The sequence below is a fragment of the Aricia agestis genome, chromosome Z, assembly GCF_905147365.1.
Source record: "Aricia agestis chromosome Z, ilAriAges1.1, whole genome shotgun sequence".
NCBI classification, from domain to species: Eukaryota; Metazoa; Arthropoda; class Insecta; order Lepidoptera; family Lycaenidae; genus Aricia; species Aricia agestis.
In genome coordinates, this window is record NC_056428.1 from 18478061 (window position 1) to 18500591 (window position 22531).

The following is a 22531-nucleotide window of genomic DNA, read 5'->3' on the forward strand; positions in this document are numbered from 1 at the left end:
ATCAGACTCAAACCGCCTCTATCGAGGAGGGTTTTACAATTCAATTAGGTTACCCAGGTGTCGACATATTAATATTCGGAAATTTTATTTTGTAGAGAGCATTAATCCTGTTTATACTACTTGATAATGAATTTTGATTGTTAAAATATTTTTAAAATGGATACTTACCCTATTATCAATGCAATACTCGTGTCTTTGAAACTTTTTGCTTCGTACTATTTTCAATGCAATTTAATTTTAATATTATAGCAAGTTTGTTTTATGATTATGTTGAATAGTTTGGTTACGCCACTTTATGATATACTAGCTGTTGCCCGCGACTTCGTCCGCGTTGGCATAGTAGATCACATCCCAAGTATATATATATATATATATATATATACTTGGGATGTGATCTACCTATATATATATATATATATATATATATCTTAATATATATATTTCTTGTGTGCGTGTGTATGTGACTGAACTCCTCCTAAACGACTGGACCAATTTTGATGAAATTTTTTGTGTGTGTTCGTGGAGATTCGAGAATGGTTTAGATTTACAGTTTGGTCTACTGGAAAATGTTTTTTCAATTAATTTCTTATTTATAAGGAGTTGTTGATTTTGGAATGTTTTACATTAGATCCGGCGGACGGCGCTATCATCGCATTCAATATTATTCTATTTCAATTTTAGTTTGTCCTGACAGATGGTGCTACGATTAATTTGAAAAAATTTTGTTATTCAATTCATGTGCTGATTAAAATATTAAATAAATAACACGTGGGCTACAATTTTAACCGACTTTCAAAATGGGGGAGGTGTTATGTTCGTTTTCTTATATTCAACGATTACTCCGCCGTTTGTTAACCGATTTTCAAAATTTTTCTTTTGGTATATAGGGTATCATCCCAATTTGGTATTATATTCAGAAAAGTGGTGATCTGATGAAGGATCCATAAGTAATCGAGGGAACTCCTCAAAACTTATAGGGAAACATATGGTGACTTCGGTTTCGTGAGAAGTATTCTAAGCATATGCTACCAACAAGTAAGATTTTGCACCGAGATATACCTGGTATACCGTGGTTCGGAAGGTGCTGAGAGAATTCCTGATTCTTTATAGATACAAGTTTGGGAGTTTCGGCGTTGTTTTAAGAACAGAAAGCATATGCTACTATGCAAATTACATTCTTCATCATCATCATCATCACTACCATATTATACCATTTCATAGTCTTTTAGATCGAGACTCGAGTTTGTCAAGCGATAATTAAAAAAAATCTATATCTACCTAATATTATAAACCTGAAGAGTATGTTTGCTTGAACGCGTCAATCTCAGAAACTACAGGTCCGATTTAAAAACTTATCTCAGTGTTAGATAGATCATTTATCGAGTAAGACTCATCATTTATCGAGAAGGTTATATTATATTATTACTCTAAGACTAATACGACAGAAGAAACTCAGGAAAATGTGGGAAAAACGGGGGAAATATTTTTTATGGGAAAATGTACCTACGGATTCTGTAAAATTTCTAATTTACGCGGGCGAAGCCGCGCGGGACATCTAGTATATATATATATATATATATATATATATATATATATATATATATATATATATATATATATATATATATATATATATATATATATATATATATATATATATATATATATATATATATATATATATACTTACTTCCGTAATGTAGGAATTTCACGCAACCGTTCATTTTGCAGCAAAAAATAGCCTATGTCCCTCCAGGTGGTCTACTCTTCATGTTTGCCAAATAACATAAAAATTGCTCCAGTAGTTCATAAGATAATAAGCAATTCCATATAATTTCTCCCGTTTTTTCCACATTTTCATTAATTTTTTGCTCTTATTAGTCTTAGCGTGGCAAAATATAGCTTATAGCCTACCTCGATAAATGGGCTAACATTGAAAGAATTTTTCAAATCGAATAAGTAGTTCCTGAGATAAGCGCGTTCAAATAAGCCCTTTCATATAATTTCCCCCGTTTTTTCCACATTTTCCTCTATTTCTTCGCTCCAATTAATCTAAGCGTTATAAAATATAGCCTATAGCCTATCTTGATGAATGGCCTATCTAACATTGAAAAAATCTTTCAAATCGGATAAGTAGTTCCTGAGATAAGCGCCTTCAAATATGCCCTTTTATTAATTTCCCCCGTTTTGTCCATATTTTCCTCTATTTCTTGGCTCCTATTAGTCTTAGCGTGATAAAATATAGCTTATAACCTTCCTCGATCAATGGGATATTTAACACTGAAAGAATTTTTCAAATCGGACCAGTAGTTACTGAGATTAGCGCGTTCAAATAAGCCCTTTTAAATAATTTCCCCCCGTTTTTTCCACATTTTCCTCTATTTCTTAGCTCCTATTATACTTAGCGTGATAAAATATAGCCTTTAGCCTTCCTCGATAAATGGGCTATCCAACAGTAAAAGAATCATTCAAATCGGACCAGTAGTTCCTGAGATTAGCGCGTTCAAACAAACAAACTCTTCCCAATTATAATATTAGTATAGATAGACACTATTCATTTATAATTTATTAGTATAGGACTACATAAAATAAGTCTTAAGAAAAATTATAAAATATTCAACACGATTTTACATTCAAATAAAATATTTTAATAAAGTTTGAAACTGATAATAAAGGCAAGTTTAGTGGCGTATATCGTGCCAAAGGGTGAGCATCCCCCGCCCTTTGTGAATGCTAAACGTTGCAGCACATTAAAAGGCCACCTAATGAGCCGTTTATATGCCGGAGGCTGCCTGTCCGGATACTATTACTGAGGACATTTGATGCACTCTACTAGTGCCGTTTTACTGCCCACTACATCTATATTTCTGTCTTTATTATAACGTACATGCCGAAGCTGATTGACTGATATGATATCAACGCACTGGGCTTTAGAGCTATAAACTGCATATTTCGTACACGCGTTATCTTATACCTTTTTTTTATGAAATAAGGGGGCAAACGAGCAAACGGGTCACCTGATGAAAAGCAACTTCCGTCGCCCATGGACACTCGCAGCATCAGAAGAGCTGCAGGTGCGTTGCCGGCCTTTTAAGAGGGAATAGGGTAATAGGGGAGGGTAGGGATGGGAATAGGGGAGGGTAGGGAAGGGAAAAGGGTAGGGGATTGGGCCTCTGGTAAACTCACTCACTCGGCGAAACACAGCGCAAGCGCTGTTTCACGCCGGTTTTCTGTGAGAACGTGATATTTATCCGGTCAAGCCGGCCGACTCGTGCCGAAGCATGGCTCTCCCACGTATGCTCTACCTCTGATATAGACGTTCACTAGAGTCTGGAACGCATTGAATTGCATATTCAGTGCATTTCCAGTAACCGCTTACATTATTGCAGTACAATCCAGCGCTGGATTTTTTTAGAATTGGATTACTGGATTGGAATAATGTAAACCGGTCATAAGAAAGGTTTTTTCAAAATTCAACCGGGCCTAGCCTTTCAAAATTGTATAATAATCTTAATAATAATTAAGTCTTCATAATATTATGTTACACGAGTACCGTCACATACAACTATCTATACTAATATTATAAAGGGGAAGAGTTTGTTAGTTTGTTTGTTTGTTTGAACGCGCCAATCTCAGGAACTACTGGTCCAATTTGAAAAATTATTTCAGTGTTAGATAGCCCATTTATTGAGGAAGGCTATAGGCTATATTTTATCACACTAATACTAATAGGAGCGAAGAAATAGAGGAAAGTGTGGAAAAACCGGGGGGAAATTATTTGCAAGGGCTTATTTGAACGCGCTAATCTCAGGAACTACTGGTCCGATTTGAAAAATTATTTCAGTGATAGATAGCCTATTTATCGAGAAAGGCTATAGGATATATTTTATTGCGCTAAGACTAATAGGAGCGAAGAAATAGAGCAAAGTGTGGAAAAAACGGGAGAAATTATTTGAAACGGCTTATTTGAACGCGCTAATCTCAGGAACTACTGGTCCTATTTGAAAAAAATTTTCAGTGTTAGATAGTCCATGTATCGAAAAACGCTGTAAGCTATATTTTATTACGCTAAGACTAATGGGAGCGAAGACATAGAGGAAAATGTAGAAAAAATTGGGGAAATTATTTGAAATCCTTTGAACGCGCTAATCTCAGGAACCACTGGTCCGATTAAAAAAAAATCTTTCAATGTTAGATAGCCCGTTTATCAAGAAAGGCTATAGGCTATATTTTATCACGCTAAAACTAATAAGAGCGAAAAAATAGAGGAAAATGTGGTTAAAAGCAGGAGAAATTATTTGAAAGGGCTTATCTCACGAACCACTGGAGCAATTCTTCTGTTATTTGGCACAGATAAGAAGTAGACCACGTGAAGGATCATAGGCTATTCTTTGTGGACTAATTTGTCTGTAAAATATCTCAATTACGCAGGCGAAGCTGCGCGGAACGTTATATTTCGCGTGGTCACGAGTCATGACATCACGCGTAAACGGCTGGACCCATTTTGCTGTTTAGTATAAAGATACTTTAAGTCCCGAAAAAGAACAAAGGATACATTTTGTCCCGGAAAAATGTACGGTTACTGCACAATATACTTTTATAATTTATGCGTAAACTATTCAATCTATTTTGATGGAATTTGGTATGGAGATACTTTGAGTCTCGGCCCTCGGGAAAGGACAAGGAATATTATTTTTCCGTCCCGGAAAATGTACGGTTCCCGCACAATAAACTTTTATGATTATCGCTTAGCTATTTAATCTATTTTGATGAAATTTGGCATGGAGATTGGAGATACTAATTTGAATCTGGGACAAGGAATGTTTTTTGTCCCGGAAAAATGTGCGGTTCCCACACAATATACTTTTCGGATTTGTGCGTAAACGACTCAATCGATGTACGGGAACAACTATAAACTAAAGTCCACGCGGACGATGTCGCGGGCAACAGCTAGTAATAATATATAAGCCGATTATGATAAGAAATAAGAAAATAAAGTTATACAGTTTAATTATATCTTTGGTAAAATATATAGCATCTAAATGGTCCCGAAACTTAAAAATAATATATTTCCGTCGGAGGACAACCGAAATTGAATCGCGTATTTTCGGCTGTCGCGAGCCAATATCTTAAGCCTTTGCGTGAATAATTCACGCAAGAACAGATGTGTTCCACGACAAAAAATTAATCATGACAAATGTCAACGGATACCACTTAACAGAGTCATTATTAGGTGGGTAATGTATAAGTAGCGTTATCGGACAGTCCGGAGCGAAATATTTATAAACAGCCGGCCGAAAACAGGTGCTGGGCGGGTCCAAAAACAAAATTACACTCAACAATTACATATTAACAAAACATCTAACAAGCCACATAATTAAAAGACGATAAGTGAGCCGCTAACGTCTTCAAGACGGGGGTTAGCTCGCGCGATCGGGAAGATACGGAAATGACACGACTATTTTGATAAACTTCATAAACGTGGGGGCGCAAACTATCTCGTCAATGGAATAGTCATGTATATTGTTATTTGTTACCGATTAACTAGGTTTAGTGAAAATGAAACATATAGGCCCATAGGGTTTAATAAAATAAAATTAGGAATTAAAAAAAAAAAAAAACGCCGCCAAACAACTTTAAAAAGTAATGAAATAATATATTTTACTGACTTTATGTTTAAATAATGTCACTGAAGACACTGATTGTCTCGATTCGGTTCGCTGTTACTAACGCTTAAACTATAATGTTTATTGAGAAATCAAACATCTACATTAGCGGTCCCCCGACACACCTTGACAACAATTATGGACTAAAATATCACTTTACACTTAGGAATTATTTATACTTAAAATCAGTAAATTATATTTTTTTACTAGATGTCCCGCGCGGCTTCGCCCCCGTAAATTAGGAATTTTACGGAAACCGTAAAATAATTTTCCCATAAAAAATAGCTTATGTCCCTACTCCCTTCACTTGGTCTACTCTATATATCTGTGCCAAATATTGCCATAAAAATTGCTCCAGTAGTTCGTAATTTCTAATATTTCCCCCGTTTTTCCCACATTTTCCTGAGTTTCTTCGGTCGTATTAGTCTTAGCGTGATAATATCTGTCTTACTCGATAAATGAGCTATCTAACACTGAAAATATAAGTTTTTAAATCGGACCTGTAGTTCCTGAGATTAACGCGTTCTAGCAATCCTCCAAAGTCCATGAATCGTGCTTCCGGGCAATGTGCTTTATACTGCAGCTAATAGTGAACAATATCGCGTAACAACGGTTCCCGCATTATAGCACGAAAATAAAGGTCATAAGTCCTAAAAATGTTTTTGATGATTACTTAAAAATTAAATACAATACTATTTCCTTTAGCTATTAGTTTTATAAGTGTGTGATTGTAATAGTGCAGGTTATTTAATGATAGTAACTCAATAAATGTAATAAATATTTGTTGAAAAGCCCAGAAAGATTCATAATGTCGAAAAATATAACTAGAGAGTCAAAATAAGTGAATTATATTTTCCAAATTAGTGAAATATCAGATAAATATACAATGATTAATTAAATCTCAATTTCATATTATTAGTCAATTGTCTTCCGGGATAGTAAGTAATACTTATTAGAAAAGACAGCAAAATTTGACAGCCCGCTCTTAAGTGTCCTTCATATTAAGTATGTTCATCAGTTTATGCTTAAATATAATTTTGGCTTTGGAGTAGGGGTAAACAAAATGTATAAGCATTGCCTGTCAGTGGCGGATTTACAAATTTGCCGCCTGTAGGCTATTCAATGTTAGCCTCCCCTATAACTGACCATTAAAATTTAATTATATGTTAGCGTAGTTCACAATCATATCCCACCGAAAACATTTATGAAAATTTATGCTGAGACGACCACACAAGGTTTCACCTTGTGCGGTAGCGAAACGGTGAAGATTTACATATCGACGCCTCCACCGAATAATCAGACACTGTGCTATTGTGGGGTTTTTGCTGTTATGCAATGCAATGTATTTTTGGCATCTAGAAGTCAAAATACATCATGTGAATTTTTTTCAGAATTTTTCTATGGATATTTACAAAGATATAAAAAATTATGTGTTTATTCCATAACAATACTTGAAATTGTATTTTACACCAAAAACTGGGCAATAGGCTATTGCGAAAAAATATGTCAAAACGAATTGACGATAAACGACTATTGCTTGACTATTCGGGTAAATAAATTGCTGCCTATTGCACACTTCCACTCCTGCGCATCTCACTTTCACACTCCTTCCACTCAGTTAGCCGCTGATCACCCGCCTTAGGTTCCCCAGACACCTAACTTCAGCTAACCGAACCTTTACAGCTGGCCACCAAGCATTGTCGAAGGCCCCCTCTGTGTCCAGCGATACCACAACAGAAATTTTCTCCTTCTCTCTCTTCTTTCTGATGTGGTTCAATAACCTATAGAGGGCATCTTCGGTGCATATTTGGGGCATAAAGGTGTGGGATATGCGTGGCCGCCACAAAGGAAGATCTTCCGACCGAGCGAGGTGTTATGCTCGGTCAGGCCGGAGCCCACGTGATACATTTCAGATGTTGTATATATACTGACGCGCTCAGAAAACTTCGATAGCGCGATGCAGGAATGTTAGGCGAATTGTGGGTACCGCCACATCACTCCCCCCCGAAGACCGGAGGTCGAATCTTGAAGTCTTGTCGCTTGAGTCGCCAGTGCCAGTGCGTTCCAGTGAGTCGGAACTGTTGCAGTGAGTCCCAGTGAGTCGGAACTATAAGCTGCTGCACGGGATCCAGTGAGTCGGATAAGCTGCCGTGCGGGGCCGATGCTACGTGCTGACCTAGGAGAGATGTGCTCTGCTTGCTGACCGGTCGGTGTAGTGAGAAAGCCCGATGATGCCGATGCGGAGTCGCCCAGGCCGCGGTACATTGCGGCTAGTGGACGATGTACCCGATGAGGCGATGCTGGCTGGCGCGGTGCGGAGGGGCGGGGAGTGATGATGATGAATGAGGCATGTTCTGTCTAGGGTCACCAATGTGGGATATGCGTGGCCGCCACAAAGGAAGATCTTCCGACCGAGCGAGGTGTTATGCTCGGTCAGGCCGGAGCCCACGTGATACATTTCAGATGTCGTATATATACTGACGCGCTCAGAAAACTTCGATAGCGCGATGCAGGAATGTTAGGCGAATTGTGGGTACCGCCACAAAGGCATATTGGTTGGGTTTTATTTTGGACAACGTGTAGAATCTGACTCAGACGACCATCATATCACGGTGATCATCTCAGTCCACTCACCTCCAGCCTCCAGTCTCAGACAAGCATCAGATCAGTCATCGCAGAAGACAGGACCGAAGAGTCAGGAATTGTCAGACTTTCTTCATTAAAAAAATAAGAATGTCTGACTGTCCCTGGCTAGCTTTTTTGGATGTCTTAAGTCGTCATAGATGTAAGAACGTCGTCGCTTTGGAAGACATCAAGTGGTAAGGTCCTTCCTAATATTCGTTAAATTAGGTATATTGCTCATATTTTTAAGACGGATTCCTTTAATAGCCGTAAAGTATAAAAATACTTTACGGCTATTAAAGGAATCCGTTTTCTTCAGTTTTCAGGAGATATAATCAAAATCTATTTCGATTTTTGAAATCCACATGCGGGTTTTCTTACAAACAAGGATGTATGGGCAATACTTGATACAAAATAAACTAATCGTGGCTGATAAGCAGCGATAACGAGAACGTATTTAGATATCTTCTTATTTCGCAAAGACTCCTAAGAAGTGCTTAAAACTGTCACGACAGCACTTGTTACAGTTTTACGCCTGCAAACAGCAGCTGTCAGACAGTCAAACATTATTCGTGGAAGTTGTCCTGCAGATCCTAATGGGACCCAATTCAGTATTTAATTAGGAATGCGATTGGTAGCTACTACAAGATGTGCTGTTATAGCGTGTTTTGTGAATATTGTATTGTAACTTGAAAAGTTTTTAACATAGTTTTGATCCTGATTACATTGAACTGTATTACGATGAAGACAGAAGTCGACGATTAAAGCACCGTCATATAAGAAAGGCCTATGATGCTCTCGGAAGACTGTCTAAAGCAATTTCCTTCTATTATCATTCATTTTATTAGAACATAATATGATATTGATTATTGTGACACCAACTCTGATACTCCGGTGGCGATGATGGTTATGATTAACATTTTAATTAACTGCAATGATTATAAGTACTACTAAAATGATAGAGCCAGTCTCCAGAGTGTTTTTTTTTTAACCAAGAGCTGTTTCGATTGCAAGAATGTCATTTATGTCATCAAATAATGAATGTATTAAAATAAAAATACATATTATATTTATTTTGCCTATAGTAGAAAATTATTGGAATAAACGACAATGACTATAATAATAAAGTGTACAATATTTTTTAATCACCGAATAGTAAAGTAATAGGTGTTTACCAATATTCTTATCCCAAACAATTTCCCTGAAGAATATTGCAATGAGATGTTATATGTGCATTTTATTGAAGTCGAAACGCAAAATTGCCCGAATAATCATGCAATAGACAATAATGTTCAGAGCTTGACCTACTCCAGAATGATAAGTTGTGTTTTGCTTTATTAAATAAAAACCTTCGGTGGTAATTATATATTGTTAACATAGCAAGATAGGCAAAAAATTAGCTTTCATATGAGATATAAAAATTCTTTGATGCTTTTTTTTGACGGAGTTACTAACAAAAATCAGTTTTTCGGCTCTCCTGAACATTTTCATTTTTACGATTGTCCGATTATTCGGTGGGGGCGTCGATATATTTACTGGTAAGTATGTAGAAGTTGTTTAAGTTAGGGTCAGTAGAGTTAGGCCGTGTAGATTCAGAAGCATGACTCTACATGAGATCTCATATCTTTTTCACAGGGTAAACCATAAACCTAATATGTGGTCGTCTCACCAATATTTTACAAGATTTTTTTTTTGGTGGAATTTTTTATTTCCATAAGATAAAAAAATGTGACTAAATTTGCCACCCCTCTAAATCTGCCGCCCTAGGCGTACTTAGCCTATTGGTAAATCCGCCACTGTTGCCCGTAACTAAAAAGTTATGTATGTCAAAAATGTCATACATTTGGTGGGACAAAAAATATCCTATTTTTGTTTATAATACTCAAGACTCAAATTAATATCATCATACCAAATTTCTCTATCAGCTACCTAAATCAATTTAGTATTTAGATTCGTAATATAAGATAGGATAAGATAGAATAAAAATTCTAAAAATTAACTTACCGAATTATTAAAACTGAGTTTGTTTGATTTGATCACATCACTTTCCGAGGCCATTCTGTTGAACATCTGCTTTCTCTCCTTGACGGATATCTTCTGTTCGTTGTCCACCAGCATGCCCTCGCTTTTGGAGGTTGTGAGTGGTGGAGGAGTGTCATTGGGCTTGTCATCATCATTGATGATCGGACTTATCTGTGGTATACTCGAACGCTTCTCTGGTTGGAACTTGTCCAAAGATTTTCTCCGGGAAGGTATCTTAGGGGGCTCGTCGCCAACAATCAAACTCTCTTTAGACACATTATAATTTATGTCTGTAGGTGTACTGACTACTGGCGAAGATGGCTTTGTGTCCTGTATAATGTTGTTTAGAATATTGAAATCCTGGTTCAGCTGCAAGGGTGGAGGAGGCTTGTAGGGCTCCGGTTCTCGTACTTCACTCGCTTGAGGCTCCGGTTTCTTTTCCTCTTCCTCATTTTCTTTCCCACCGGCTGGCATATATTTCCTTTTTAATATTAACCACTTCTCATTGTTTTGATTTTTAATAATAGCCAATGTATTGACGTGCTTCTTGAAAGTATTTCTTGCCTCATCTTGAAAACAAATTGTGAGTCATGAGCGTTATGAAAGATAAATGTAGTTTTAGAGGTTATGTTGTTTATCCTACAGCTAAGCGAACTAATAAATTAGTGAGTTATGAAACCACATAGTCTTTGTAAGAACTAAAAAGCTACGTCATGTTTGGTTACTTACCTCGCATTTCTGGATTCATCAAGAATACTTTAAAATGTTTAACCAACTCATGATTTGTAACTTTTCCATTGTGAGCCAACATAAACTTCAGTATTTCCTCAAAATTCAATTCTGCCGGAGCCGACATACCGTCTGATTAACTACATAAATCAGTATGTATACAAATAATAATTGATAAAATTAGTTCGTAATAAAAATAAAAGTGAACAAGTTTGTTGTGAAACTGTGAACTGTCAAGTGTCAAAATAGCGTCGACGTCAGCGCAAAATTGCGATATTGCGTTCCGTTTTTCCGAGTAGGTACAATTAAAGTTTAATTTTGAAATGCCGTATTAAAATAAAATTGTATGTAATAAGTATTATAATATTATTAATATGTTTCTATTGTGTAAGTAACAATTTTCCTTTTTTTAGGGTTCCGTACCCATAGGGTAAAAACGAGACCCTATTAATAAGACTTAGTTGTCTGTTCGTCTGTCACTATCTCAAATATCTCAAAAACCACTACAGCTAGATTTCTGTCACAGATTGTGTATGATATTTAAGGGGGGGCTCCCATACAACAAACTTATTTTTTTGCAATTTTTGCTCGATATCAATAATGGCAATAGGCAGACCCTTGAAATGTTCACAAAATACTCAGTTGTATGAATTATAATTATTATCTTAAAGCTTTTTTTTTTATGAAATAAGGGGGCAAACGAGCAAACGGGTCACATGATGGAAAGCAACTTCCGTCGCCCATGGACACTCGCAGCATCAGAAGAGCTGCAGGTGCGTTGCCGGCCTTTTAAGAGGGAATAGGGTAATAGGGGAGGTTAGGGATGGGAAGAGAAGGGAATAGGGAAAGTAGGGAAGGGAATAGAGCAGGGGATTGGGCCTCCGGTAAACTCACTTACTTAGCAAAACACAGCGCAAGCGCTGTTTAACGCCGGTTTTCTGTGAGAACGTGGTATTTCTCCGGTCGAGCCGGCCCATTCGTGCCGAAGCTTGGCTCTCCCACGTATGAACGCTTTAAAGGAGTGAGCCCATTGAGACGGGCCGTGCCGGGGCTCAGCGTGCCGACTGCCAGAGCTCATCGCAAAAATCCACCTCCATACAATTTGTGTGGAAGCGGATGCGCGTATCGCACACTGTGTCGGGCGCAGCGGATTTCCGTCAATGCGACAAGGCCCGTCAAGGCCCGACAAACCCGCTGCGCCCCGGCAACGGTGTGACCACACTTCACATAGATTTCCACTTTTTGGTAGATTTGAGTTCAAATGAATGACGATTTTGTAGTCCAAATATTTTTGTAAATTTTAATAGAAGATCGATAATATTATATACTTATCAAATAATATAAAAAATTGAAATGCATAATGAAGACAGTCCATAATATAAACATTTTAGTTTTAATTTAGTTTCAACCACGTAGAATACATTGATTAATAAAGGTAGATTATCGATAGAAGCTAAAACACGGTCTAGTAGATTTTAGTAGAATATAGTAACGTTTTTGATATATCGAGTCACGAATGATTTAAGAGTGGTCACACTGGAGCTATCCAAAGTACTCAAAGTGTGCTATAGCGCGCCCCGATCCGCCCCGGCACGCGCCGACAAACTGTGCGCGTACCTTAAACGAGCAATTCTTGTATAAGTATATAATATATATAAATATATAATTGGAATCTCGGAATCAGCTCCAACGATTTTCACGAAATTTTAATTGTTTATGTATAAGGGGTTTCGGGGACGATAAATCGATATAGCTCTAGGAATCATTTTTAGAAAATGTAATTTTATTCATGTTTTATCGAATACCGAGCAAATCTCGGTCAAATAGCCAGTTTTAATAATTGATAATAAAATTTAAGTAAATTAAATAAGTAAGTAATTAAGGGAGGCTCCCATACAAAAAAAAAACATTTTTTTGTAAATTTTTACTCTATACTGGTACGCCGATTATTTTCTAATAATCAAGGTAACTTATTATTGGTAGATACAGCTTTTTAATTAATAATAAAAACCCGCCAAGTGCGTGTCAGGTGACGCGCAATATAGGATTCCATGATAGTAGGTACCGCTAATTTTTAATATTTTTTTAATGCCCAATGATCGTACATAATATATTTTTATAACGTGTTTAAGGGAGATGGCCGCGCCATGCCGACTGTATGAGCGCCGCAGACTCGATCACAGAAAAAGTGTGCCGTCTCGCAGACTCCCTTACACTACTAACATTTAACAATAATATTAGGTATCTCAGTTACGTATAAAGGAATTTAAACGAAAAGTTCCTTTAGGTATACTTCTCCGAATAACTATAATTCTTTTTATAGGTCTACCACAATGGTCTACCAGGATATTATGTTGGCAAAAAATGAGAAAAAAAATTGAATCTAGCAATACCGGGGTCATTGGAATAAAATATTTTGATTCTTTTTAGGGTTCCGTAGTCAACAAGGAACCCTTATAGTTTCGGTCTGTCCGTCCGTCTGTCTGTCTGTCTTTCTGTCTGTCTGTCTGTCTGTCTGTCCGTCTGTCCGTCTGTCCGTCTGTCCGTCCGTCCGTCCGTCCGTCCGTCCGTCCGTTCGTCCGTTCGTCCGTCCGTCCATCCGTCCGTCCGTCCGTCCGTCCATCCATCCGTCCGTCTGTCTGTCTGTCTGTCCGTCCGTGGTTTTGCTCTGAGACTATAGGCTACAAAGCTGTAATTTGGCATGAATACACTTTTTTTTTCAACGTGCGGCCTGTGGGGTGTCGTTGGATAGGTTTTTTAAAAATATTATGAGTATTCATAGATTATTTTCCGATAGGAAATATGTTGAATTTAAAAGGAAAATTATCACAGCTAAGAAGATTTCATAAGTAATTATTGAGTAATAGCCGACCAACTAAAAAAAATGTATTTGGCGAAGTATTTAATAAAGGAACTTTCCGTTCAAATTCCTTTGATAGTAAATGAGATGATGTTGTTAGTATTGTAAAACACGTTATAAATGTACCTTCATTGACCCTACAAAAAATTCCAAAACTAGCGGTACTACGGAACCCTTAATTGCGTGTGGCCCAACACGGATTGTGGATTTTGTGTGTGAAACATGCAATTTGCAAATGGGTGATGCCGCCAATTTTTGCTGATTTGGCACTAAATTATTGCGTTGGTAGCGTAGATACGTCTAATAAAGAAAAAAGTGTAGCTTCGCTTCTGTACATACTAAAATGATAGCGAATTTTTTATTTCTACGCTACCGTAGCGTTGAGAAAATGAAACTTATCTCTGTAAATAATACTCAATGTGGTTTGTATTATAGTCCCAAACATGGCCCTTTTGACTACTCACATGATGCATTGATAGTTTTATGTGAAACAGTAATACTTACTTACATTTGTGTCACAAAAACACTTCCTTTGAAAAAACCATGTAGGTACACAGCCCGTCTGAGGTTCAAATCTGAACTGTCGAAAAATGGCGGATATTACGAGATTTTTCAAAAAGTACGTAAAAACTCTACATTACCACCTCCCTATTTTACCTTCCCTAATACTTAACGATAGTAAAAATCGGTCAAGTACGAGTCGGACTCGCGCACAAAGGGTTCCGTACAGTTATAGAGAAAAAATAGGCCAAAAGTTGTGTTTTGTATGGAAGCCCCCCTTAAATTTTAATTATATTATGAATTATTTAAGTACACATAACGATAATTATTAAGAATTCTGTGAAAATTTCAACTGCCTGCCTGTTTTCATTATTGATATCGAGCAAAAAAGGACAAAAAATCATGTTTGTTGTATGGGAGCCATAAAAATATTAATTTTATTTTGTTTTCAGTATTTGTTGTTATAGCGGCAACAGATGAACACAATCTGTAAAAAAATCAGAACTCTAGTTATAAGAACGGTTCTTGAGATACAGCCTGGACTGTCTCCAGGCTGTATCTCAACAGACGGACAGACTTAGTAATAGGGTCCCGTCTTTACCCTTTGGATACGGAACCCTAAAAATTAGGTGAGGTATAATTATAGGTCTACCAGAATCTGATGGCAAATTTTGTACAGAATCAGAATTAGAATTATTGGCTTGGCATTTGTAAGTGGCAAAGTTTGAGTTTTGAATACCTGGACAAGCTCGTTTAGATCTCGGTTTTTCGGACTACATAATATTTAGTACATTTTATTTTTCCGTGATAAAAGAGTGCTGATGTTGTATCACAGCCACTGAAGGCGTGCAAGAATAACATGTTATCTGCGGCTGTTTTATCTATGATACTTTTTGTTGAATATTATATTCGTTGCGATTTTTTTCCTTTTCCTGCTTTGAGAATATGTATGTTTGAACGCGTAGATACCACAAAAAAACGCGCCATTTACTCCACCTCATGGTGGTGTGGAAACTTGTGGAAATTAGTTATTTGGCCAAAAAACGTGTTGGAGTGGACTTTGCGGCTCTCATACGCTGAAACTACTGATTTGACAAAAAAAAACGGTTACTACAGTGTAGGAAATTTTCTCTAGTTTAATGTATTACATAACTATTTTCAACGTAAAATGTGTTGGAACGGAGTTATTCTCAAAAAACTGTATTTGAGCGCTATTTTTCCAATATGGCGGTGCGAGCGGCAAAGATACGAGGTGGCAAAGTGAAAATTCGAAAAGAGCACTTCGATATCTATAAAATCACCAATTTTCAAAACTCCCGGAAAACTTTCCAAGTAAAACCACCAAAGATTCAAAGATTCAAAGATTCAAAGATTCAAAGACTTTATTAGCATCCAAGTATAGTATACAATATACAAAAGACTGTACTAGTAACTAGTAAGTGTGTAACAAAAATAAGTGATAATACTTTAGGGTGTGTACGTGTTCCTTGTAGAGAGTTCACTGTGAAAGTAGCAGCGCTGAAATATGAAATTTTTTCACTTTTGTATGAGCAAGGGCCCGAGCGCGCGTCACGAGTTTCCCCATACAAAAGTGAAAAAAAATTTTGGTCTTTCGGCGCTGCTACTTTCACAGTGAACTCTCTACAAGGAACACGTACACACCCTAAAGTAGCGGCCAAACTGATTTCGACAGGTCTTTCACTGGTTTTTATTTTATTTTAATCTATTTCATAGTCACAAGTCACAGCTGACGAGAGAACAACGGGCGCCTCATGGCCTAGCATCGACTACACTGTCTACAGCCCCGGCCCGAGGCAGCTGGCTAGGCCGGCGACGGTAATGGTAGCGCTGCACTGCGCCCCTTTCAAAACCGACTTTTATAATACGTCTATCGTCTTGTGGGTTGATTCAGACCGCAACATTTGACAGATTTCAATTGCGTCAGACGTCTTGCGAATCCATACTAAGTTAGTAATTTTGCTAAATCTTCAAGAATGTAGGCAAAATTGAAAACTTTACGCCTGGAAACAAAAGAAGCTTCGTAGGTACTCGGGGTTTATTCAGTAAGTAAATGATTTGTAGTTCAGACCAAACCATATTATTTTGACCTGAAAATAAAAATAAAATCAGAATATGGGAAAACCACAGGCTCGATAATCCGACAAATTCGATTACCCGACACTGCCTAGTGCCTAGTGCCTTGCAAAACGCTAGTCGGATTAGGTACTGATTACGATTAGTTGGGGTCTATAAAATTACTGTACAGTATTCCCAAATTAATAATGCGCATGGAAATCTTCGCTAATTATTGTCGTAATCACTAAAACACCCGAATCTTTCATTGCATTTTGCACCTTGTTCAAAGGCAATAGAAGTAAATATAATATAGCCGGTGGCTGCTAACTCACCGGAAAGCCATCGCGGCGTTACCATGGTAACGTCCAAGCAAAGTCAGGCGTCTCTACGTCGCTGCAATGCGGTGTTATTTTTAAAGTTAAGTTTAAGACAGCGCTTGCAGCGACGTTTTTCGACACTCGAGAAATACGATCGTTGCCGAAAAATTACGAAAATTTCTATGCACATTATCACTTTGGGAGCACTGTACTCGTTATGCCTCTTCAACCTCGACTGAACATTAAAAACCATGAAGGTAATATTTTGCACTCTAAGCATAATAGTTGACAAAGTAGTTGGTCCCTACTATAATATTTTGTTACAAAGTCCACTGTCACGAATTGCTTTACAATTCAGCACAGGTGTTGCATTAGCTATTTTTGTTGTGGCACGCGCTAGCGTCGTGATTAGTCGCCACGAATTCATATTATTATAATAATTATTATACTCCTAAAATAATAAAGTTCAAGGCGTAATATTTCATAGTGTTCCCTTACCTACCTAAAGTTCATTGCATGGCCTCTCGTAATCTTTTTTAGGGTTCCGTACCCAAAGGGTATAAACGGGACCCTATCACTAAGACTTCGTTGTCTGTCCGTCTGTCACTAGGCTGTAACTCAAGAACGGTAATAGCCAGAAAGTTGAAATTTTCACAGATTGTGTATATGTCGCAGCCGACTGGTTTAAAAAGCCGTTCAATCAAACATCTAGCCCTTTAACTGAACAACGCCATTCAATCACACGTCTAGCTTTTAGATTGAATATTTTAGTCGCTCAAAACGTTCAACACTACAGCTGATTCAAAAGCCGCCGTCTAATTGAAGTAGTTCAGCTTGCACCGCTGCGGCGCTAGGTGCGTTTTATTTACAATATGGCGTCAACTAGCAGGTGTTTGTTGGTGTTAGTGGTTGTTTTTCGGAAAGAAAGTAGTTAATAAAAGTTACAAGTGTTATTAAAGAGACGAAAATTATGGAGGCACATACGAGTGAATCAAAATTTCAACAAATATTCGAGGAGAAATTACGGGATTATGAAATACATCACCAAGGTATTATTGCAATTCCATAAATAATAAATCAGCTATAATTATTGTATGTGCTAAATATGTTCAAAATTAGTTAGAATACAGTTATTTCAGCCCCCCCGGAAGGGGGGTTCGGGGGGCACAGCCCCCCGCCAAAACAAAAACAAACACAATCCAGAAAGTCCAAAAGTTGGTTAGGTTAGGTTAGAACTTAGACCACAACACAGAGGGAGCCGAGCGAGCGCAGCGAGCGTGCTGCGGCAGCAGCCGGCGACCGTCATCATATAAAAGGGGGGGCTTGGGGGGCGCAGCCCCCCGCCAAAACAAAAAAAAACACAATCCAGAAAGTCCAAAAGTAGGTTAAGTTATCACCCTAGTTAATTTGCCATTAAACTAGTTGGCTAAGCGTCGTCTAGCTGTAGTGTTGACCGTTGTAGTCAACAAGTCGACTAAACGACGTAAAGCCGTGTGATTGAATGGCGTTGTTCAGTCAAAGGGCTAGCTATTTGATTGAACGGCTATTTAAACCAGTCGGCTGCGACATATATATTATGTTGCCGCTACAGTAACAAATACTAAAAACAAAATAAAATTAATATTTAAGGGGGCTCCCATACAACAAACTTGGCAACAGGTAGGTACTTGAATTTCTCACAAAATCTTAAGTTACATGACGTGTTATTTAATATTTTATAATATTTAATATTAAAATAAAATAAAAAATTAAGGGGGCTGCAATACAAGATTACAAGAATCTTGTATGGAAAAAATTGATTATAAGAAATCTCAATTTTGGCCTAATTTTGCTCTATAATGGTACGGAACCGTTTGTGCGCGAGGCCGACTCGCACTTAGCCGATTTTTTTAAGATTTTCGATCCAGATTCCAGCGACCATACAGCGACGATAGCGACCCGACCCGGCTTTGCACGGGAGTAACATATATAGCCTATGTCACTCACTGAACAAAATATGATTAAAATCAATTCAGTAGTTTTGATTTTTTTGCTCGACGTGATTGCTCGATTGAGTAAAACCATAGGTGAGTACTTAGCATTACAGACAGCTCAAAGCTTCAAGCTACATGTAAGGGTTAATTCAGACCGCAACGCACCACGTAGATATATGTGTCGCAGCCAACTGGTTTAAATAGCCGTTCAATCTAACAGCTAGCCTTTGACTGAACAACGCCATTCAGTCATACGGCTATACGTCGTTTCGCCGACTTGTTGACTGCAACGTTCAACACTACAGCTAGATGACGCTTGGCCAACTGGTTAAAAGATAAATTAACTATGGTGACCTAATGGTCACCATAGCTTAGTGTTATTATTACACAAGCATAAAGCTAACAAGCAGATTAATTGTATTCTAACTCATTTTGAACACAATTGCAATAAATAACCTTGGTGATGCATTTCATAATTCCGTAATTTCTCCTCGAATATCAGTTTAAATTTTGATTCACTCGTATGTGTTTACATAATTTCTGCCTCCTTAATAATACTTGTAACGTATATTTACGAAAAATATCCTAATACAACCACAAAACACCGGTTAGTTGACGCCATATTGTAAACAAAACGAAGCTAGCGCCGCGGTGGTGAGCGCCGAACTAATTTAATCAAACGGCGGCTGTTGAATCAGCTGTAGTGTTGAACGTTTTGAGCGACTTAAATATTCAATTTAAAAGTTAGACGTGTGATTGAATGGCGTTGTTCAGTCAAAGGGCCAGCTGTTTGATTGAACGGCTATTTCAACCAGTTGGCTGCGACATATGCATTTCTAAAGTATGGTTGAAATCTGTCAATTCAGTACAAATTTAGAAATGTATCTACGCGTCGCGTAGCTGTCTGAATTGACCCTAAGCCCTTTATTTTGGTCGTCGAGATCTCAGTGAATCTGTTGATAGGACTGTACGCAATAATAATCTGTTCTGCGTGTATTTTTCCAGTAATCGGCGAACACAGCAAGTTATTTACGCGAGCGCTTGACACAGCTAAACACTTAGCTAGTTTCGCGTCTTACACGCCGCCAATTAAAACTTAAATGTCTAATTCTTGTTCAACCTACAAACTCCCGTAAATATATCGAACTTTTAGCACGTTACCTAAAACTAGCCTTTAGTCTTTACTATACTTAAGTTAGTCTATTTGAGTTCGAGAAGCTCGGAGAGTCGTAGGTCGAATTTCACGAGTTTGGAATTGCGACTTTATATTATATTACTATTATTAGATAATCGATAATATATACAACGTCAATCGTAATTTTGAATAACAAAATAAAAAAAAATAAAAAAAATCTATGTCATGGATTTTGGCCTATAAAACGAGCCTTTTACTTTCATACTTCTTTCGCTGTAAGGTTCATATTATCCTTATGAAGCACGCAAAATATCGTTAAGCTCACTAAATACTTTGCGTGCTGATCCCTTCTTCAATTATATGAAACATTTTAAATAAAAGCATTTTAAGATTTAATTTTTTATACAAGGGTTTTTAACTTCGCGACATATTACAGAATTATACAAACAAATATTATATATCTCCGCCAGCTAGTGGCCGCTGATGAAGTTGTGGTGTCGTACAGTTCCCACGACTTCGTCAGGAAGCGGTGGCTAGGAGCACCGTAGAGTTTTAGTGGGTACGGCCGCGGCACACTCCATCTTCGCCCGCGGCGAGTCCCACATATCCGCAGTGGTAGTCCCCATCCCCTGCGGAATGCGTCACAGCATTTCTCTACGTTAAAAAAAAAAAGGTGGAATGTGTCGAATGATTCGTATAATCATATTACTTATAATAATTTAAGTTTTTCCTAATTCTATATTGTAAGGTATAAATATTGAAAACTCTTTTAACTTTAATTGCACTCAGGTTTCACAGTGTGCCAAACAATGATTATCTCGTATCTCAGTTCGTAGAGCCTCTACGAATCCAGAGACGAGAGCTTTAAGCTTAACCAAAAGAATCTAATTCGGAAGAAACTTATTCATGTATACCGGAATTTGATACAAATTGCAAGGGAAAAAACTATTTTTTCATAAAAAATAATAATAACTAAAATTCCAGCTCTACATTTACAAAATCTGCTAATACTCGTATGTGTATGCATTTGGTGTAAATTTTAATTACTTCCATAAAATAACTACCTTACAAGGCTTGGCATTATCTACTGTAACTATGTTTAATCTGTTTAAATAATGCATTGAAGGCGGGAACATCAAAAACTTTGCTTTGTTTTCGTGTGAAATTCTTACTAAAATTAATACTTTTCCTACAACTTTTTTTCTTGTGAACAGAAAAGTAAAAGATAGTAGGTATAGTTCAGCGAAACACGCAGAAATTAGTATCTTGAATTCTTGAACTATTACCCAGTGATGTTTATTGTCACTTTCTTTGGTGTACAATTATAGTTGCAACGGTAAGGTGCCTACCGCACATTCATGCTTGACCACAGTCTCGCATGAAAAGACGGAAGACTGACTTATCTACCACACGGCATGCAATTATGCATGCGCAAGCCACATTCTTGCCGAGATGGCGTATCAATAACTTGGCTTGAACACTGAACGTCCAACCACACGCGCAGACTTTGTACACGAAGGCTCGCATTCCAGAATTTCAAGCCAGTTTAAAAACCATCAAACCAACGTTTGGGGCTTGCGTTGCTGCTGTTTTACCAACTACTCGCACAATGTCCCGTGTATCCTTTCAGTTCTTTCGGAATTCGGATGCTCCTCTGAAGCGCAACACAGATGTGGAGATGAGGGGAAAGGCCACTCGAGTGGGATCTCTGCTCATCCTGCGGGGCTAGTGAAACGCCCCCTTTCCCCTTCTACCAGCGGAATCCACTGAAATGCCACTGGTAGAGACGCGGTAGGTATCAAAGTTCCCGTAGGTCCCCCAAGGTCCCAAGGATTATCGCGGGGATCTAGTGCAGTGTATTCGGAATTCGGATGCTCACACGGCACTAGGGTAGTATCACTTATCCCGGTGGGCCTTCCCCAACCTTCCGGGATCTGTAAAAAACTTTCTCACGTAAGCCGCCCGCCCGCCCTGAAGTATTCAGGGCGGGCGGGCGGCTTAAAAGTGACTTGCGAGTTTTCAATTCTTATATCTTATCTATTGGTAATTTTAAATGTAACTTCATGCTTTTTGTTCCTACTCTTTTTTCCACCAGTAAAGTCAAACTCGTTTCGGAATAAAAATTAAACTTTTCTTTTACTTTCCCAGAAGTTGTAAAGTTAAGTTTTTGCGAACCTTATTTTCTCTGTTACCTTGTAAGTGATAGACTGTAATGATTATCTCATCGTAAAATTGTAATCTACTGTCATTTCTTCTAAAAATTGTATACAGTAATTAATACAAATGAGAAGAAAACAGAAAGGCCGTTTTTCTGCGATGATTAAAAGTCGTTGAGGGCGGGAACCGCTCTAATTAGTGGGCGCATGTTTTCCTAATTTTTCATGTCGGCGACTTGTGAGTTGTACAAAAGTTGTGTGAAGTTTAAAGTAAGTGGTCTGTGAGTGCGCCAGTGTCATATGGTACATAGGTCTCAGGCCGGCCATGTTGGTGCGGCCGGCGGGAAAGTCCGCCGCCCATGGGAGGCGCGCGGGAGCGGGACGGCGCGATACGGCCGGCGGACGCGCGAGCGGGACGGACGCGCGGCGGCGGACGCGAGGGCGTTTGGCTCGTTTCACTCCTGTTCCGTTCGC

At 38.0% G+C, this 22531-nt stretch overlaps 1 protein-coding gene across 3 annotated transcripts in view; it reads right to left on the minus strand.

The window, feature by feature from the left end:
• The window catches only part of LOC121738959 (ankyrin repeat domain-containing protein SOWAHB), an 81203-nt gene extending 69944 nt beyond the window's left edge, over nucleotides 1–11259 (minus strand). For all 3 annotated transcript variants that reach the window (XM_042131248.1, XM_042131249.1, XM_042131247.1), the window contains exons 1-2: nucleotides 11040–11259; nucleotides 10293–10879 (exon numbers count right to left, since the gene is read on the minus strand). In XM_042131248.1, the coding sequence (XP_041987182.1) occupies nucleotides 10293–10879; nucleotides 11040–11166 (714 nt within the window). In that variant the 5' untranslated portion in view covers nucleotides 11167–11259. The remainder of the gene's footprint in view (nucleotides 1–10292; nucleotides 10880–11039) is intronic.
• Nucleotides 11260–22531: the final 11272 nt, after the last annotated feature.